This window comes from Manis javanica, chromosome 12, assembly GCF_040802235.1.
Source record: "Manis javanica isolate MJ-LG chromosome 12, MJ_LKY, whole genome shotgun sequence".
Classification (NCBI taxonomy): domain Eukaryota; kingdom Metazoa; phylum Chordata; class Mammalia; order Pholidota; family Manidae; genus Manis; species Manis javanica.
In genome coordinates, this window is record NC_133167.1 from 10,361,450 (window position 1) to 10,381,441 (window position 19,992).

Sequence of the window (19,992 nt, forward strand, 5' to 3'; positions counted from 1 at the left end):
TCTGATGCAGCTTTAAGTCCTTGGGCCCAAATGTATAGCACCAAATTAACCCTGGGAAGGCTCAGAAACACAAGTCAAGCAGTAAGAACAAGTGCTCATGGAGTACAATGAAACACCTGGGATTTGTGTGAGGCTCAAAAGCACTCAACAAGAAAAAGTCTACACAGGGCAAGCCATAAGACGCATCAGCTCCTAAGGTAAGAAACAAGGTTTACTGGAAGGACCAGCTTAATTTATTGGGAATTCTTCAAAGTGCAAAAATTAACAGTCTAATAATATCACGAAAATTCAAACACTGACTCACAGTCACTGGGATAAAATGCTGGAATAGGAATGAAACTGACAGTACCTCTCCCACACTATGCCAAAATAAAGCTCCCCCATTTCATCTTTTTAAGACATTATGTAGTAATGAAGCAAGGACAGAGGATCTGAAATAACGGCAACATAATTTATTTGTATGAATAAGTTTCAGTATACTACTACTGATTTTACTTGGTGATGTTAAAAAGTGAGGTAAGTTACCAAAACTGAAAAACTTCTGTAGTATCAAAAAGACAACAGCACCAGGGATATTCAACAGAGGCCTAAAAATCCCTAGCTAAGAGAAAAGAAAAATACCCTGGTAGCTACACCCAACATTTCAGCTTTGCTTCACTAATCCAACCACATTAGTATCATAAATGACTTAATCAAAAGACTTACTGAAGAAAATTAGAATGCTTCAGTCCAACATCCAACTCTATCCCTCAACATATCCCACAATGGAATCAAGTACTTAGAACAGGTCAAAACAAAGCCTCTGTGAAAAATCTCTATACTTCTTGTGCAGTTACTAACTGACTACTCTCCCTGACTGAAGAGAAGCTAACAGAATCTTGTGAAATGTGAATTTTGGACAATAATTTAAAATAAAAAAAAAAAAAGCAAATCAAGCTGCTTTAAACCACTGCATCTTAGAGAAAGACGAAGGAGCAAACATAAAAGGAAGACACCACAGTCCACTAACAAGGAGCCAAAAAATATGCAATACGGCGGGCAAGAGTCACCGACGGCCAATCACCTGCGGTTTTCATCCAGCACATCCAAGATCTGCTGGTAAGCCCTACGGGTAGAAGACTGGATAAGCGACAAAATGCCACGAGCAGAGGCAAGATTAGCTCCATCTTCAGGGAACATTTGGGGAGGACACACCCGAACCTGTTGTGGCGATGGTGTCACACTGTTTATATAAGCACAGCAAATGAAGAGAAAAACACTCAAGTCAGATTTTTATAAAACTTTAGCTGAGCAGTTTCCCCAAATATTTACATTTTGAGAATTATTTTTGCTTTGTTAACCCTTTTTCCCACCCTTCACTGTCCTCTAAGAAAACTTTTTAAACATTAAACTGAAACCCAGCTATAATGCAAAACCTGTAATGGTGTAGCCTTAAACATGAGATCAAGCTGAGTATGAAAGAACAACTGGGAAGGAAAAAGCGCTGTAACAATGAGTATGCTCAGCCCCTAAGCTTTGGAGAAGCAGCATTCTTTATTCGGTGTATTCATTCCAATTCAGTAAACTAAACCTCAGACAAACACCACCACTGCGACTTACAGTCAGAAGAGTAAGGCAGTTAATTCTAGCACACAGATGTCAAAGTTTACACACACAAATCAAGAGTGAGTCCATGAAAATGCCATTTCAAAGACTTCACAAAGGCAATGAAGCAAGCTGAGTTTATGATGAGTAAATTTAAAGGTGAATTAAAGTTTCAGAAAGCTATAATAAAAGCATTTTAATTGCTTAATTCCATTAGAGGATGTTTTCTAGCTAAATGACTAAAACATAAAATTAGTCCAAAAAATTTTGTGAATACAGTTAGAGAAGGCAAGGATACTTTTACAATTATCCAGATGATGTTAAACAAACATTTCTGAGCTTCTGAGTGGCAGTTATTTTTTAATCCCTCTTTCATGTGTAAACTGAGATACACAATTTCTTCAGTTCTACTGCCAGCGATTCCTAAAATCTGATCACATTTGAATGAAGCAGTTCTGCGGTTCTAACCAGAACTCTTAAGACTGGTTCTCTTTTCAGAGAACTGTTTAATGTTAGAGGAGGATCAGCCATGTGAGGTATTTAACTGAGACGTAGATTTGGCATCCAGTTTGTTACAGTAAGAGGACTATGACCTTGAGATTCAGGCTCAACATTTTCTTTCTTAATGTCAGGGGCGAAACTCCTTTGACTAACCTTCATCCTTACGTATTACAGCCAAAAAAAAAAAAAGGAAGAGTGGAGCAGAGAGTGATGATTGAAAGGTGAAAATCTTTTATTCTGACTTGTGCTCTTTTCTAATTTGACATGTATCTTGTTTGGAAGCCACAAGGTAAGTGGGATAATTTCTGAAAGAATAGCTGACATCTAATATTACTCCCAGAGTCCCAGAAAATTAAAAACAAAATCTCTACAATTTCATGAATAACTCTGAATGTCTTGATGATCCAAAGCAAGAAGTACAATAAATATGAAAACCATGTTTTCCAAAGACTACTTAGAAGAGAAAGATCTAAACCAAATCTTGGCATATTGAGAAATTAATTTGTTAGGGCTGAATCACCATAGGAAGTAGGCCTAATGGTGTCTACATAAATGCAAATTTTCACATACAGACTAATGGATGGTTACCCCTAAAAGTCTGTAAGTCTGGAATCTTCTGAATATATATATATAAATAAATGTATTAACTGACCCATGGTACTTGGCAAAATACATACTGGGCATCCAAGAAAAGTAAAAAAATCAGTATATCTGGGACACAAAATCTAGGTAGTAGCCTTGTAATTAGAATTTTCTTTGGGCAGCAAAGAAAAAACCTGAAGCTCTTGGTCTTTGTGAGAAACCAGACTGAATTCATGTTAGACAAGTGTCACAAGAGTCGGGAATAAAAACGGCCACTCTTGCATCAACATAAACAATCCATCTCACACTCTTAATAGGGCTGCCAACATACGTGGCTATATTTGCTTAAGCAAGTTTTAAAGAGTGTAATCAGAATTTTTGTCTTCACATTTTAAGACTTAAATTGAACACTTTACATATCATTCTGTATTAATAAATACATTAGCTACATAGTAATATATTAAAATCTATAACAATCAATATTTAGAATTACAATCTTAGAGCTACAATGATGATAACCTAAGTCAAAATCCATGAAAAATGTTTGATGGATTTTTGTCCATTATATATCTTTTAAATTAAAAATTAAAAGTATGGTTACTTCCTTTGAGATAAATCATTTTGTCAGAAACTAGTAATAGGAATTGTTTGTTTATTTTCTAAAAGTACAAGTATTTCCTGTGCATACACAGGAAACCAGGTGGTCATTTACAAAGTAGTCAAGCATAAATTAATTTCAGATTAACTGCAAAGAATTCTTAAGATGGAATGCACAGAAGGCTGAGTTATAAAAGAGTCTATATCTTCCAATTTTAAGATTCTATGATATGAAATTGAGATAATACGGTAATAATTAAAAGGAAAAATAAAAACCTTCCATGATCCTTAACTGTAACTTAATAAGAAAAAAATATGTATGTAGAAAGATAAAGGATGAAATTTAGTCTTTATCAATAATAGTAAAGATCTTTATTTCATCAAAGACATCAAAAACATACTTGGATGTGTCTCAAAAGAAATTAAAGTTTCAAATTTTAGTAAGAAATTTAACTTTTTATTAATTTATGTGGCAATCTTTCATAAATAGCAAGGATAGGATACAGGTATTTTTTAAACTGTGACCACTTTGGGCATTATATATCTAGAATGAGTGCCCTTGATTGTTAATATCTGTATCTTAGAGATGAACTGAATGACTAAATCGTAAGATGACCAAAACTACTCTATTAGAAACAACAAATACTTCAGCAATTCTTTTTTTAAAGCTTTGAGCCGTCTTGCAAGTATTTTTACAAATAAACAAATTTAAGAACAAAAGAGAGGAAGCCCATTTCACCACCAATCTGATGCTAGCTGGAATGTCTGCCGCTGCCATTAAGTGCAGCGGAAACAGCGCTGGCAGAGTTGAGTTTCACCTGTCCGCTCACCCACCAAACCAAGGTGTGCTTTTTTTTTTTTTTTTGACAAGTCAACTACTGTGAAATGTAAACACACTGCAAAGGCACTGAGATTATTTAAGAATATGCTATGATACTAATAATTTAATCAAAGTGCACTTTGATGACAAATTGACAGTAATGTTATACAACAGCAAAACCTCAACTTTTACCTTTTTTTTGTATAAAAGATTGGGAAATTTTGAAGAAAGCACTGTGTTTACCATGTTATTTCATTAGTAATAGCTTTACCTCAGGCTTACATGACATATTACTATATGAGTGTTAGGTAAACAACATTAGCCAATATCAGAACTAAAATCTACATGAAAATTTACTTGGCACAGCTATGTTGTTATTAAAAGGTAAGGCCAAAGTCAGGAACTTCTTCTCCTATGCGTTTCCATAGAAATAATGTTTCTCAAACTGACATGAACCTCTTTGATCAGGCTCTAGCCTCTTTCAAAAAAGCAAGTAAAATTGTGAAAAACAGAAAAAATTTTCACTGAAACACAAATTTTTGCATCATTTCTCTTGAAATTTTAAATAGAGAGAAAACTTTAATTTCTTTGTCCCTATCTAAGGCAATTTACTAGTTCTTAGAAGCATAATAAGAAAATCAGAATAAGAGAAAAATCACTGGTTGTCAGAATGGCTTCTATGGCTTAAGAACTCCACTAGCCGTTGAATTTTTATACTACAAGCCAAAATATTTCCCCTTATGAGAGGTCAGTCACTCCCACACCCTGTTTCATCACACTCACACAAACAGTGCATTTAATGATTGCAAAACATTCTTTCAAGCATAATTTTCATCTACGGGATTAAAAAAAAATTAAATGACAAACCACACTTAGACGCCATTCTCCTTCTGGGTCAAAATAAGAAAGGATAGTGCACTAAAATTTTAAAAAATGATTGGAATTGCTGAATCTGTAGAAACTAATATGCCAACCAAAGCAAAATGAAAAAAAATGGAAAAGGCTACTTGGTCCTTATGTGTAAATGATTCCCTTTTACTTACACCATTATAACCCAAATCATACATAACTTCTTAGTTGGTCTAGCTATTTCTTTCCCGTAACTAAGTATCTGATGACAGTTTAAGAAATCCTGAAACAGAGACACTAAAAAGCCAAACAGTAAAAGAATTAGGGTATTACATGCCAATTATCTGGTGTAATATTAGTATAACATAAGCCTGCTAAATTAAAACAATTCCTACTTGTGAAAAGCAGAGCAGATAAAATCTTACGTGTACTCCGGTGCAGAAATCGGTGCCTGGAACCTTGAAATTTTATTTCTTGGGGCAGAATCTGATCTGTGCCACCTTAAATAATAATTATGCTTCTTTTACATATTCAGCTTTTATAACACAAAGAAAAAGCTAGATACATTTCTACTGGTCAGAATTCATTTTTGTGTCAATAGCTGACAATAATCAATCCTACCGTCTCTTGAAAGTAATTAAAGACCAGAACTCCTGCTCTTATGAACATATGTTCTGCTATTCTTAAAGCCAAGGACTAAAGTGGAGGCAGGCAAAGGTTCATGCACAATGACACATAATGAGTCTCACATTACAAAGACAAGGCTAATAAGGTAAGAAAAGACAGTAAGAGTATAATAGTTACCTTAGTGGAGGTAAAATAGAGTTGTATTATATTGTTTCTTCCCTACTACATTATCAACTCATCATGTTAAATTCTGAAAGTTAATTAAATGTAGATACTTATAGATGAATTCAATTATAAATTATAAAATTGATAATGGTAGAAGAAAAGGTAAGGATAATTAGTAACAAAAAGATGCTTAAGCATTTTACTATGATAGCAAATTGTGGGGTATTTCACAATATCTCATTGTGAAAATTTATAGTTAAAATATTCATGTTATTTTAACTACCAAAAATTAAAACATGAGATTTTTACTTTTATTAAACATTTAGAAAATGCCACTGAGGCAACTTAAAGAAAAAAATTAAATCAAGTATGAGTTAACTTTGTTAATCTTTTCTGTTATGAGGAATTTATGTTATTGGTAACTGCAAAAATATCTATGTCTTAATCATGTACTCTAAAATCATACTTCACTAGACTGGTTTTCACACTAGAGCTGTTTCCTTTCTCTTCAACTGAACTCAGCTATCAATATATACTTTGTGAGGAAAAAACAAGTGTGCTATATAAACAGCCCTATTGTTCTTTCACTATGTGCAGTTTTGAATTAAGGATCTAAATAATAAGCTACATGTTACAGAAAAGTTTATTAGTAACCTGCATTGTCTTAAAAAATATTAAAGAAGAATATAATGAAAGCCCTTAGGTGTATGCTTAATTAATTCTGCCAGGGTACTGAATATCAAGAAGCTACCTTAGTCATAAACTATGTAAGGCCTTTCCACCATTTGCATAATATACTTGGAAATATTCCAGAAAAATGGATTTCATGGGCTGGCTAACATCACTGCCAACAAGGTCCCTTCAGGGAATCATACAATTTTCATACAAAATTTCATATTAATGGTTGAATCTTTCAGATAAGTCTTCCCTGAAGGAGATATATGTTAATTTTAACTTACTATCTTCCTATGTAACCCTTCAGAGTAACTGTAATTACTTTAGAAGACATTTCAAGATTCCCAAGCAGTTACAGTTCTTTGCACCTAACACAAGAGGAGAGAGGGCTTACCCTCATCAAAGTCCCTTTTGCATCCCTTTATTCTTCAGTCAAGTCCAAAGCACAACTTGGTATAGTTTAATATAAATGGTATAATTGTATATATACAATTATAATGTGCTCTAATTATTTCGTATGTAAATTTGAGTATTTTGCTTTTATCTAGATTTATAAGTTCTAAGAAGAGAGAAAGAGATACCATCTGATTCATTTACAGTTCTCAGAGAAGCCAACGTGGTGCTTGATATTAAATATAGTTCACAGTGAATAAATTCATGAAAATTGACCAAAAATCTAATGAGAAATATTAACTTATACAAACAATTTAAATCTTTTACCAAAAAAAGTCACAATGGCTTTAAGACTTAAAATTCTGACCTTTTCACAAAGAGATATTTTTTATGTAAAAACCCACTGATTTTAACAAAACAACAAAAAGCACTTGCTTGATCTAAAACATCTCACAGTGGGGTAATTTTAACATCAGGTATGAAAATATAACCAAATGAGAAAGAAAGGTTTAAACAAACAGTTTTTTAAATAACATACTTCCATTTTAGAAAATGAATCTACCAACTCAATGACTCAGTAGGCAGATAGCTAAAAAAATAATTCTAGAAAGTAAAAAAAAATCCACTTTCCTAAGCTACATTGTTTAGCACAGCTTATTAGTAGCAGAGCTAGAAAAGGCTAGTTCACGATCTTATTATAAATCAGTAACTTGAAAATGAAGGCTCCTTAAATAAAATGTTTCGTTTTGTTTTAAACCTACTGCTAGATAAACACTTTTGAAGGCTGCACAGAACTGAACGCTACAGTTTATCAATTTTTCTTAACAACACTTAGAAGATTCCTAAAATATGCAAATCATACCAATATAAAACTCATACATACAGCAGAGGATAATGCTCCTGAAAAATTCTCACAACTAACAAAATGGTCAGGTTTTAAGGACATAAAATGTGTTGCAAATATGTACAACTTATGTAAAAGTAAAACAAATTTCAAACCCTAATACAAGTACATTATTAACTTTTTTCTGAGGTTTTTATGCATAAAACATACACACTTCTTCCTTTTTTTTTTTTTTAAATATTTGAGAGTTAAAAAAAGGCAAATTAGTTAGAAAAAGATGGGACAGACAATATATGGAGAAAACTTATGAAGGAGATACACTGCTTAGTGGCTTACTCACATGGAATCAGTTCTGACCAGCTGTCCATTTTGGCGAACAGCATTATCACTCATAGAGCGCTCTCTTTTTAGCCTGCCAACTGTACGAATCTGTTAAGCACAAGGAAAGGGAAAAGAATAGAAAATACTCTTAGCAGCCTAGTAGCTGCTTAGTATCAAAACCTTAATTAAAGGCTATTCACAAAATTCACAAAGAACATAACCAAGAATTGCTGCCAGGTGTGTGTAGTACCGACAGGTGTGTTAAAAAAAAAAAATTCTACTTATTATAATGCAGATAAACAGGAATATTTACTCTATAAAAAAGTTACTTCTAGTTTCTTTTTAAATATCAGTCTTACTTGGTACAATTAATATTTTTATTTATTATAATGTATATAACACATTTACATCATCATTTTTTTTAAGGTATCGATATACTATCTTATGCTCAGGTTTCACATGAGCAACATTGTGGCTATTACATTCCCCCCTATTACCAAGTCCCTACCACACACCCCATTACAGTCACTGTCCATTAGCATAAGATGCTAGAGTCATTACTTGTCTACTCTGTGCTATACTTCCCTCCCCGTGCCCCCTCTACATCATGTGTGCTTATCTTAATACCCCTTAATCCCCTTTTCCCGCCCCAACCCCTTTCCCTTTGGTAATTACTAGTCCATTCTTGGGTTCTGTGAGTCTGCTGCTGTTTTGTTCCTTCAGTTTTTGCTTTGTTATACTCCACAAATAAGTGAAATCATTCAGTACTTGTCTTTCTCTGCCTGGCTAATATCACTGAGCATAATACCCTCTAGCTCCATCCATGTTGTTGCAAATGGTAGGATCTGTTTTCTTCTTATGGCTGAATAATATTCCATTGTGTGTATGTACCACATCTTCTTTACCCATTCATCTACTGATGGACACTTGGGTTGCTTCCATGTCTTGGCTATTGTAAATAGTGTCGTGATAAATATAGGGGTGCATATGTCTTTTTGAATCTGTGATTCTGTTTTCTTGGGGGTAAATTCCTAGGAGTGGAATTGCTGGGTCAAATGGTGCTCCTATTTTGAGTTTTTTGAGGAACCGCCATATTGCTTTCCACAATGGCTAAACTAATTTACATTCCCACCAGAGGTATAGGAGGGTTCCCCTTTCTCTGCATCCTTGACAGCATTTGTTGTTGCTTGTCTTTTGGATGTTGGCCATCCTAACTGGTGTGAGGTGATATCTCACTACGGTTTTAATTTTCATTTCTCTGATGATTAGCAATGTGGAGTATCCTTTCATGTACCTGTTGGCCATTTGAATTTCTTCTTTGGAGAATTGTTCAGATTCTCTGCCCATTTTTTAATGCGTTATTTGCTTTTTGGGTGTTGAGGCATGTGAATTCTTTATATATTTTGGATGTCAACCCCTTATCAGATGTGTCATTTATGAATATATTCTCAACACTTAGATTACTTAAGAAAAATTTACAACAGTTGTTAAAGACACATATATTATGGGAAATGGGATGTATTTATATTACAAATAAATGTTCCTGGTTTCTGGGGTTAAAACAAGTTCAGATTTGGTTGAATATTTGAAAACTAGACTAAATGGAGACTTACTAGCTTAGTTTTGGCATTCCACAATCTCCTATCCCATCAGCTCCTGTAAAATGTATCACTGACCTCTTTCCTTTAAGGGATGGGATCTATGTTCTCTTCCCTTGAAACTGGGTGAGCTGGTGATTGCTGTAGAGACGATGGAATGTGACTTTTGACACAAGTTCATAAACAACGGTAAAATTGCTGCCTTTTTTCCCCAGGCTGTTCATGTTTGGAACAGTGACACCATGATGTGAGGAAGCCCAAACAGCCACATGGAAAGGTCACCTGTGGGTGCACTAGCCAGCAACCCTAGGGAGGGTCCCAGACAACAGCTACTATGAACTGATGTGAGTGAACAAGCCTCAGATGATTGCAGCCTGAAGCTGCCAAGTCATCCCTAGCCTTTCAGACTCCCTGGCTTAGGCCCACATATTGAAGAACAGAATCAAGCTTTTCCTATACGTCTGCTGCAAATTCCAGTCCAAGAGCAAAAGAGTTTTTCTTTTTGTTTGTTTTAAGCCTCAAAGTTTAGAGTGGTTTTATTACACAGCAGTAGATAATTAGAACAATGATAATTATTAACTTCCAGCTTGGAAATTTTTTCCCCACTAGAAATAGCCACAACAATTTCATGACTAAAAAGAAAATTAAGCTTTACTGTAAAGAACAATTGGTATGTGAACTGATGGACTTGAAAATAAAGATTTTCAAAAATGCAAATGAATATATACTGATGCTTTTAAAAAGACTTGGGAGTAAATTTTCAGGTTTTTAAGCACCATCATGGGACAGGTTAGACATATTAGGAAGTTACATCAACTTCCTCTCTACCAGCAAAGCCTCCAAATTTTATTAACAGTCTTTGAGCTGGAGGATTGTCTGGTTCATGTTTTAAACCCTCTTCATAGGTTCACTAGGGTTCTTCAAGCCATTTTAAGTGCAATGTTTTCTGCAAATTTATTCCTTGCAGCAGTTTGGTTTTTAGAAAACAATTTGATAGCCTTTCTCATAAGCTGCTTTCTGGCAGTCTCCTTCCTTGCCATAGGCCAGTGGTTCTCAACTGAGGGTGATTTTGCCTTCCAGGGAACATTTGGCAATGTCTGGAGATAATTTTTTCTTTCTTTTAATTGACAAAATACACATGACATAAATTTCACCACTTTAGACATTTTTAAATATACAGTTCAGTGGTATTTAGTACAGTTAACAAACTGTGTGACCTTCACCACTGTCCAGTTTCAGAAAACTTTCATCAGCCCCAAAGGAAACCTCAGGATGATTAAGCAGTTACTCCAATTTCCCTCTCTCCCAATCCTCTGGCAACCACTAATCTGCCTGTTTCTGAGGATTGTCTATTCTGGACATTTTATTTAGGTGGAATCATACAATGTACAGCCTTTTCTGGCTAGCTTCTCTTAGCCTAATTTTTCCAAGGTTCATGCATGTTGTAACATATAAGTACTTCACTTATTATTGCTGAATAATGTTCCACTATTTTGATGAACCACATTTTGCTTGGTTGTTTTCACCTTTTGGCTATTAGAGAGAGACATTTTGATTTCCATGTCTTGAAGGATTCTACTGCCATCTAGTAGAGATCAAGAATGTTTTCTATAGTGCAAAGGACAGCCTTCACACAACAAAGAATCATCCAGTCCAAAACGTCAATAGTGCTGAGGCTGAGAAACCTAGCATACGTTGTAAAATGACTGCTGCAGAATAAATGATTTAGGGGATCTCAGTCGATAAACTCTGCGTAGCATCTGAGTGAATCATCAATGTTATCAGTACTCAGGACCTTATTGCCCTTCTAGTTTAATTTAGTTTCTTGAAGCTACTAGAATTCTGGTTCCTTCTCCTTTCCCCTCTGCTCATTAGTTGATTGCCTCTTGAGGACTGTCTGACCCTTTTATGGCCTGTAAGTATACTTCATCATCTTTGCTTCTCCTTCAATAAGTAGCTGGTACTAATCTCAGAAACTTGTCTCTCCCAACTCAGGATTTGGCTACTGCCATAGGATTTTGCCTTCCATAACTATGGTATTTGTACATACAGAGGTTTTAATAAATTAGAACATGTGCTGAACACATCACACACATTATTACATTGAATTCTCATAATAATCTTATGTACTTGACATTATTCTTATCTTTTATTTTAAAGATGAGCATTGGAATTGTTAAAATAACTTGCCCAAGTTATGTGGTTAGGAAGTAGCAAAGTAGGTCTTCAAAATTAGGTCTAATTCCCAGCCAAAGCTTTTCACTCCAGTGCTGTACATTTTGGAGATTTATCACTACTGACTAAATATCACAATTACTGCAGGAGTGAGCCTCATAGATGCTTAAATCTTAGGTCTATTGAAAGCAATCCTGGTAAACTTTTTTCCCCACTTAGGCTTAAAATAATCACTCAGGAAAGTTCATAGCTTATTTCAATCAATTATTCACACAAAGTAGGCATAAGAGTCCAAAATAGCGGGAACCTATCAAAAGAAAAACAAAACTCAAATATGAATGGGAAGGCTTTTCTCCTGGCAGAATTCTCACTCTCAGACTGTATTATTCACAGCTGTAATTCCCTCTGGGAACTTCAAGGAGCTGAGAAGCTGGGCTTCTAACTGGGAGCATGCTATGGTATCTTTTGTCTTGTATAATAACCTTCACAACTTTCATTACTCTTTGTATTAAGAACTTACTATCTTCTGTGAGTGTTGGTGTCTTTCCCTCATACTATGTGGGACTATGTTGCACTTACATAAAAGCTCAAAAAATGTTTGTTAAATAAAACACAGTTCTGCAAGTATCTGAGTGTCCTTTCAGCATGTGTACTCAAATTTAGTGTTTTTTACAATGCAAATATCTAGAATGTCCAAACTGGAATGTATGAGTGTATTATCTCAGTTATCTCAACAGAAACTTCCCACTTAAAAGGTCATACTCAGTGGTAAGGAAATTGTTCTCCCCTAGGTTATATGGGTGCTTGCCCCTCTTTAGAAAGAACTACATGAAAAATGAAAGACACAGTTACATTATCAATAAAAACATGTTTGCACACTGTCTTATACTGGCCCCATGACAACATAGTAGAAGCTCAGAAGTTACAATGAAAAAGTTGCAATCACAGAAATTATCATAGAAAAGAAGTTTTACTAGACTGACCCTGAGTCAATGGAAGAGACAAGATCTGAACTTTGCTACTAACACCTTATTAGTCCAAACTGCCATATTTAGGCAAACAAGGTTATGCAGTAACTCAGTAGAAACTTTTCAGCATGCAGAGAGAATAGGTAGTGTCAAGGGGAAAAGGAGCTTTCTTTGTCCTGTTTTCCAGACTGCTTTTATAACAAAGTGATGCATTAATTTTCTCTTGTGCTAATCTTCCCAAGATGTAATGCCTAAGCATAAAAGCTCTTCCTTCCAGACCACGTGAATGTTAATGATTTCCACAAAATTTTCATTTTCCAGAGAAAGATAATATTTAAACTAAAAAAGAAAAATAGCATAATACCATACGTGGGGTTATCTATAAATAATAATATAAATTTACAGTAATCAGTGGTCCATGCAGAAGGCTTTCATTACGTATTGCTAATGATATATTTATAACCTCTTAACTGTCCTTTACCTTTTGTTTTTGTCCATATTATTTCAAATTCAGTTGATGTTAAAACTACTTACTTCTTCATTTTGAGGAGTTGAGGAAGGTCTTTCTAAATCCAGAAAATCTAGTGGTCTTTCACTTAGCGTAAGTACACGAGGTGGTGTTTTTAGTGCCAGAGGTTTAAAGGAAGTTGACTGAATAAGGTCAAGATCTGCTGGTCTTGAAAATGTAATGTCTTCATTATTGCCTGGGAATAAAAAAAATAAAAAGAAAAGGAAGGACGTTTTAAAAAGACAGTAGTTTTATTAAGTATTTGCTACCACACACCCACTAGAATGGCTAAAATTAAAAAGACTCACAATACAAAGTGTTGACAAGGATGTGGAGCAACTCAAACTCTCATGTATCACCGATGGAAATAATAAAGTACAACCAATTTCAAAAATAGCTTGACAGCTTTTCATAAAGTTAAACATTAACTTACAATATGATGCAGCAAATCTACTCCTAGAGATATGTGCTCACAAAGACTAGTACATGAGTATACATAGCAGCTTTACTCTTAATAGTACCAAACAAGAAACAACTGAAATGTCCATGAACAGGTGAATGGATAAACAAACTGTGCTGTATCCACACAGTGGAATATTATTCAGTAATAAAATGGAATGAACAACTGATATAAGCAACAACAAAGAAGAATCTCAAAAACATTTACACTAAACAAAGGAAGCCAGACCCAAAACTAGGTATTATATCATTTTATTTATATGAAACTCTAGGAAAAACAAATCTTTTCTCTGATTATAGAAAGGAGATTATGGTTGCCTTGAATTGAGGTGTAGGGAGTGAAGAGATGGGGCACAAGGTAATTTTTCTTGTTAATGAAAATGTTCTGTATCTGGACTGCAGTGATTTCATGGGTGTGTGTACACTTACTAAACTCATCAAGCTATACACTTAAAAAGTACACATGTTGTACATATAAAAATATATATACCTAAATAATCAGCTGAATTATTAAAAAAAGTTTGAAATTTCAGACTAATGAATAAAAATTTTGAAATAAATAAGCAAAGTTGCATTTCCTGATCTCTTTTCTAAAAAGCATTTTGAAAAACCCGTAAGTTTTTATAAAAGTATATAAAACAAAGTTTTATCAGGCAGCTTTATAAACAACTGTGAAATACCTGCTACAACAATCCTCTCTGGAACCTGCATAATCACATTAGCATTTGGAACTCCTTCTTGCAATTCTTGTTCCAGGTCAGCATTTGGTGGTGCTACCTTTAATTTTTCTGGGACCCTCATTCGCTGACTAATACCTTCGGTATATTCCATTTCATACTGAATTCGACTGATTTCTGCCATCTCAGCAGCAGTGGGAGAAGGAAATGCTGCCCCACTCACTCTGTGGGCAAAAAAAAATTAAAGACACAGATGACTGAGTGTTAAAATGTCGGTCTTCTCTACCTAGTGAAGTTAAAGACAATACCTTACAGAAAGAGCGAAAGGAGACTTCTCATTTGTGAATTCTAAATACACAGAGAAGAAAAATGATAGATTAAAGAAAATGTTTTCCTCAACATACTGCCTTCTCCATTATTGGCTGAAATTGCACCTTAACGACATTGCTTAGGAGCAAATTTTAAAAATTACTGTATGACCACAAGACAAATGTGCAGACACACATATACTCTTTCTGCATATATATATATATATATATACATGCCACTTATAACTCAAAAATGCCTGAAATAAAACAAATAAAAATTTCCTAATCAATTATTTTAGGGAAAGCTGCTAAGACTTTATAAAAATGAAATTAGAAATTGCTGGCATGCATGAAAAAAGCCTTTTAATCAGATTCATAAGGTAAATAAGGTTTTAATTCTAAATTTACTAAAAATGATGCAACCCCCTGAAATATCACAAAATACAAATTAAAACTTTGCTTACTGAATGTGTATCTGATGACTGAGATGCAATGAATACCAAATACAGAATATGTTTTAATAAATCCTTAATGTATGCATTCACTTTTGGGGATTGAAGTTTCACATTATTCATCTGCTAATATCATATGTACATGAGTATACTTTAAAAGCATGACATGCCTTTAAGAGGAAAGACAGTACAAATGCACTGAATAACCTAAATTACAGAAGGATCTGTGCTCCAGGGAAATGCAATAGAAAGAAAGGTGCCCAAAATGTGAAATGCTAATAAAAGTATAAAACAGTATGGTTAGCTTATGGCAATCATCTTTAAAGCCACTCTCTCTCAAGTCTAAAACAACAGCTCAACTGAATAAAATGTCACTGACCTTCCTAGTGGTTTGTCACTGCTTGTTCTTTTACTCATTTGCAATACAATAAAAATATGTCTACAAAAGCTATTAAAATACCGCTACCCTGTAGTTCAGTTTAGTTTTACACAACAATTCCCCTACAGATCTGAACTTTTTTGGAGGTGTACATAACAACACGGACACTGCTTTTCCAGCTGTAAAAAAGAAAGAATAAAGATCAGTATTTCAACAGTTCATTTCATAAGAAAGCCATGAATAAAAGTAAGTATTTACTTTAAATTATTTTTAGATTTCAAAAGGCTTGGGGCTTGATCTGAAAAATCAATTTTCATATCCCTCCTTAACAGCTATCCTATACCTTAAAAATCATCACAAAGACGGTTTTAAGCATAGTTGCTATTTTATGATTTTGCAAACAAGCTGAAGGAAAGCTAATAAAGTGTATATACACAAATGTGAAGTCAGATTAGAAAAAACATTTTGCCATAAAACTTCCTAATCATTATATTCTGAGGGGGAAAACGGTCCTTTTCTTTTTTATCTTAATACAATACAAATAAAGAAAATTATAAGAGAATACAAAGGGCAAAGCTAAATGTATTTGAGGTTGCCTAAAAATTTGAGGTATAAGTAATGCTTCCTTTAAAAGGAAATAACTTGGAAAACCAAATCACACTAATGTTCAGCAAAAGACATTTTATAAATTAAGGGCAACAAAAAATTAATGACAATATAAATATAAGTCATAGCTGGGATATTTACAACACCTTAAACTCCATCTCACTGAGATGCTTAGGGCAGTCCTTAGAGGTTACTAAGGTCTTTAAACCTTGACAACTGGTTAATAATGAGGCTAACTAGTTTCTTTTGTTCTTTAACAAATGTGAATTTTAAGGATTTGACATGCAGATAGTTTAAAGACTAAGAAAACAGGGCCAAAAGAGAATTTTACTCACAAATGTGCACCAACTATCACTTGCTCTTTGGCACTATCTGCTTCTGTGCTTCATATTAACTCCTTTAGCTTGCTTCAGTGCGCATGTGCTGGATTTAGAGCCACTTTTCTCCCTGGGGGAGAAAAACAGAAGCTAACTGAGAAACTATAAGATACCAATATTAGGGATTCATTGCTGGAAATCCTCCAAATGATAAAAGTCACCACAATATTATATTTAAAAAAAAAACAACAGAAAGATGAAAAAACTAACAAACTTACCACCAATTTTAGTCTCACAGACAGGACACTACAATCATTCATTAGTTAATGCAAGATAAAAGACTGTCATCGTTTCTGATTGGAATTTGGCTAACTTTCCATTTGGCATTTAATTTCATGTTTCTTGAATTTCATTTAAGACTTTCATTATTTAATTTAAACCAGTAATATATGCAAAGTACACAAGAACATATGGAGAAAATAAAATGTCCCACCAGATCCTATTCTGTAACCACACAGGTCCCCACAGGCAACCCCTACTATCAATTTTTGTGCATCAGTCTAGTTGAGATACTGTTCCTATACTTGTGTGTATCTGAAGCACAGTGCAAGCTTGTATTTAGAAACAGCACTGAATAGAGATATCCCCAAAAGACTATAGCCTTGGGACATTATAAACTGAAGTTTTACAGTAATAAACAAGGGATTGTGAATTGCTGGAACATTATCTTTCTGAAATGTGCTATTCTCCACACTTCATTTCCTGCATTTCGGTCTTACTTTCTACTAGTACATCCTATGGGTCTCAACATTGCATTCCATAGCAATAACCTGTTTTATGAGAAGCTCTGAATTTGTAAAGTTTCACAGACTTGGATCACAAATGTAGACACTGAAAAGACAACTTCTGGAAAAAGCCAAATTCTCTTGTAGTCAATCTGAGCTACTTAAATAAAAAAAGTAAATGGAACTTTTTTACTAATATTCATTAATTTTACTAATATTTAACGGTGCCAATTACTCGGGGTTCTGCTTAAGTAAAATAGATCAAGATCTATTTTTTCCCTCCTTTATTAGACTAGCATTTCTAGTAACATCTCTTGACAATAAATAGAATAAATTTCTCATTTGAAGTTAAGATACTAATTCCATTAAGTTTTGTCACTCAGAATCTACCATTCAACCAGTAAATGATTCTCTGTTATCTAACTAGAATCCCTCTCAGAATCATAGGTGATCGGAGATCTCTACTTTCTAAGCCTACTGGTTCACAAACATCAGTAACTTACCTACCAACTTCACAGCTTTTTCTATACTCACACAATCCATTTGCTCTTAGCTACATTTAATCTTTTAATTCAACTTAAAAAATGTATGTATTTTAATAGGAAATTTTACATCACTACCTTAAACCATGGACGTGAGGTACATATATTTATATATATAAATACACCTGACAAAAACTGTTACAAAAACCCTCATCTATATACCACCTAGAGTCAAGTCACATCCCACTAATGAAAAGTGCCCAATTCTGGGACAAAAAGATTTGAGCTTGACTTTCCCATTTTCTGTATTAGAACACAGGAACCCAGAGAAATAGCCTATGAAGTCACAGAAACAACTTGGGTCAAACTGACTGTGGTTGCAAAGATTCACGTAATTCTCCAATTACAAAAAAAACAGAAAGTCCTGTCCTTTATCTTATGATGTGAACCTAGCTCAAGGTTTTCATATAGGTCACCCTGTTTCAGTTCTCTTTACAAGCAAGTAAAATAATTGGGTGTATTAGAAAATCAGGGTGTAGCAATCCAGGATTAATTGTAGATTTTTAAGAAAATCGCTCATAACTTAATATATAATTATTTTAAAATAAGGTTACAAGTCCACAGAAAACAAGTTTCAACACCAGAAGGGATGAGAGCAACAGCTAAATTTTGTAATCCTATAACAAGGCAGCCCTATTAGACAGGAAGGCAGAGAACACACAATTTCCTTTCAGAAATAGCAAAACCAATTCAAAAGCGTTTGAAACCAAAAAGATAACAGATCCCATGTACGATTCAATTACGTGGGAAAAGACGGTCAAGTGCAACTAAATCGTTCGGATTCTATCCAAACCCATTTCACTAAGGGATTTTCCTTTGGGATCTCATTTGCCAAAGAAATTGACCCAGGAACAAATGTTTTTCATCTAGGGAAAGAAAACATTTAAGATCCTCAGGGAAGTGTCTCAGGGAGGGAGAGACCCGAACTGACTCTTTATTTGGGAACAAGGGCCCCAAGGCTTTTGTCTTCGCGGTGAAAAGACACCACCCCCTTCGAAACTGCCCCCAGCTCTGACGCTGTGGGACACTGCGGGGGTTTTCTTCCAGATCATAAAGGGGGCCTCGTCCTGCAGAGCGAGGCGGAGGCTCCGCGGATCGGGGACCCGGGCTCTCCTGCAGCCTCCCAGCTCCCGGGAGGAAATCCAAGGAGCCACTCCCGTCATCCACACCTGCGGGAACAGGATGCCCACAGCCCGACTCGACCAGGGGCCTCCCGCGGATGCCCGGGCTTCCCAGGCCTTTCTTTTCGAAGATTTGTTTTCCACAAAGTAAAAACAAACAAGAAACTATTTCTGAAGACAGCAGGCGCCTGGTTCAAGGTCACACCGAAAGATGCCAGGGCCTTGGCCGGGGAGGGTGAGGGAAGACCACCAGCAAAGCCCCGCGCTCAAGCTCTCCGGACACCCCTCGTGTCCCCCGACCTCCAAACTGGTTTCTAGAGGGGAAACTCTAAATTTGTCGACAAAACGAGACGTCGAACTAAACAGGGTGAAGAGGTTAGCCCAAAAACGTCTGCAGGCGAGTGTGCTGCTCTCCCTTGCTCCCTCCGGGCCCCGGGGCGGCGGCAAGGCCCTGAGGATGAGGAGGGCCAGGGCTGAAGGCGAGAGTCCCGGGCGTCGGGACTCCGGCCAGGGCCACTGCGGGTCCCTCCGTCTGCCAGAGGGTCGCGGCCGCGGCTTTAGGCCCGGCACTCGGCCCGGGCCGCGGGTCCCGGGTCGGCAAAACGTCAGCACTCACCCCTGGGCCCGCTGAAGGGTGCCCGGCGAGGGCAGCGCCCCGCCGGCTCCCGCGGCCTTCGGGTGGGCGCCCTCAGAGGCCGTTGGACGAGCGCACGGAGGCGCCCGGCGAGGCACCGGCCGGAGCAGCCCGCAGTGGGCCGGCGAGACACGAGAACGGCCGCAGCTGGCCTCTTCCGGGAGCCGTAGCTGAGGCAGGTTTGTGGTCATGTGATGCGGGAAAGGGCGGATGTGAAGCAAACGCACAGGAGCAGGAGCAGTGCGACGACGATGTGGAGACATCTTTGTTGTGGGCAAAGTGTTACCCTCAGATTGTAACACTTAAGCGTAAGTGTTGGTCTCACGCTTAGTTTGTGATCTTTGAGAGCCTCTTGTTTGCAAGGTAAACCTTAGGTAGCGCCTTTGTTTCTTATGATAAAGCTTCATGGCGGGTCTTCCTTCTCTACAATCATTAATGTAGACATTCCTGCTTATAATTCAATTCGTCTTTGACTATCTATGCATTCATAGTTGCCTCAAATCTT

At 36.0% G+C, this 19,992-nt stretch overlaps 1 protein-coding gene across 15 annotated transcripts in view; it reads right to left on the minus strand.

Annotated features, from left to right (window-relative positions):
* The window catches only part of MFF (mitochondrial fission factor), a 28,206-nt gene extending 8,529 nt beyond the window's left edge, over positions 1–19,677 (minus strand). For 3 of the 15 annotated variants that reach the window (XM_017660609.3, XM_017660591.3, XM_017660583.3), the window contains exons 1-8: positions 19,470–19,677; positions 16,424–16,535; positions 15,483–15,661; positions 14,347–14,567; positions 13,234–13,403; positions 7,978–8,066; positions 5,359–5,433; positions 1,064–1,222 (exon numbers count right to left, since the gene is read on the minus strand). In XM_017660609.3, coding sequence (XP_017516098.1) covers positions 1,064–1,222; positions 5,359–5,433; positions 7,978–8,066; positions 13,234–13,403; positions 14,347–14,567; positions 15,483–15,520 — 752 coding nt within the window. In that variant the 5' untranslated portion in view covers positions 15,521–15,661; positions 16,424–16,535; positions 19,470–19,677. The remainder of the gene's footprint in view (positions 1–1,063; positions 1,223–5,358; positions 5,434–7,977; positions 8,067–13,233; positions 13,404–14,346; positions 14,568–15,482; positions 15,662–16,423; positions 16,536–19,469) is intronic. The other 12 variants (XM_017660631.3, XM_017660613.3, XM_017660595.3 and 9 more) reach the window with 5 other exon arrangements.
* Positions 19,678–19,992: the final 315 nt, after the last annotated feature.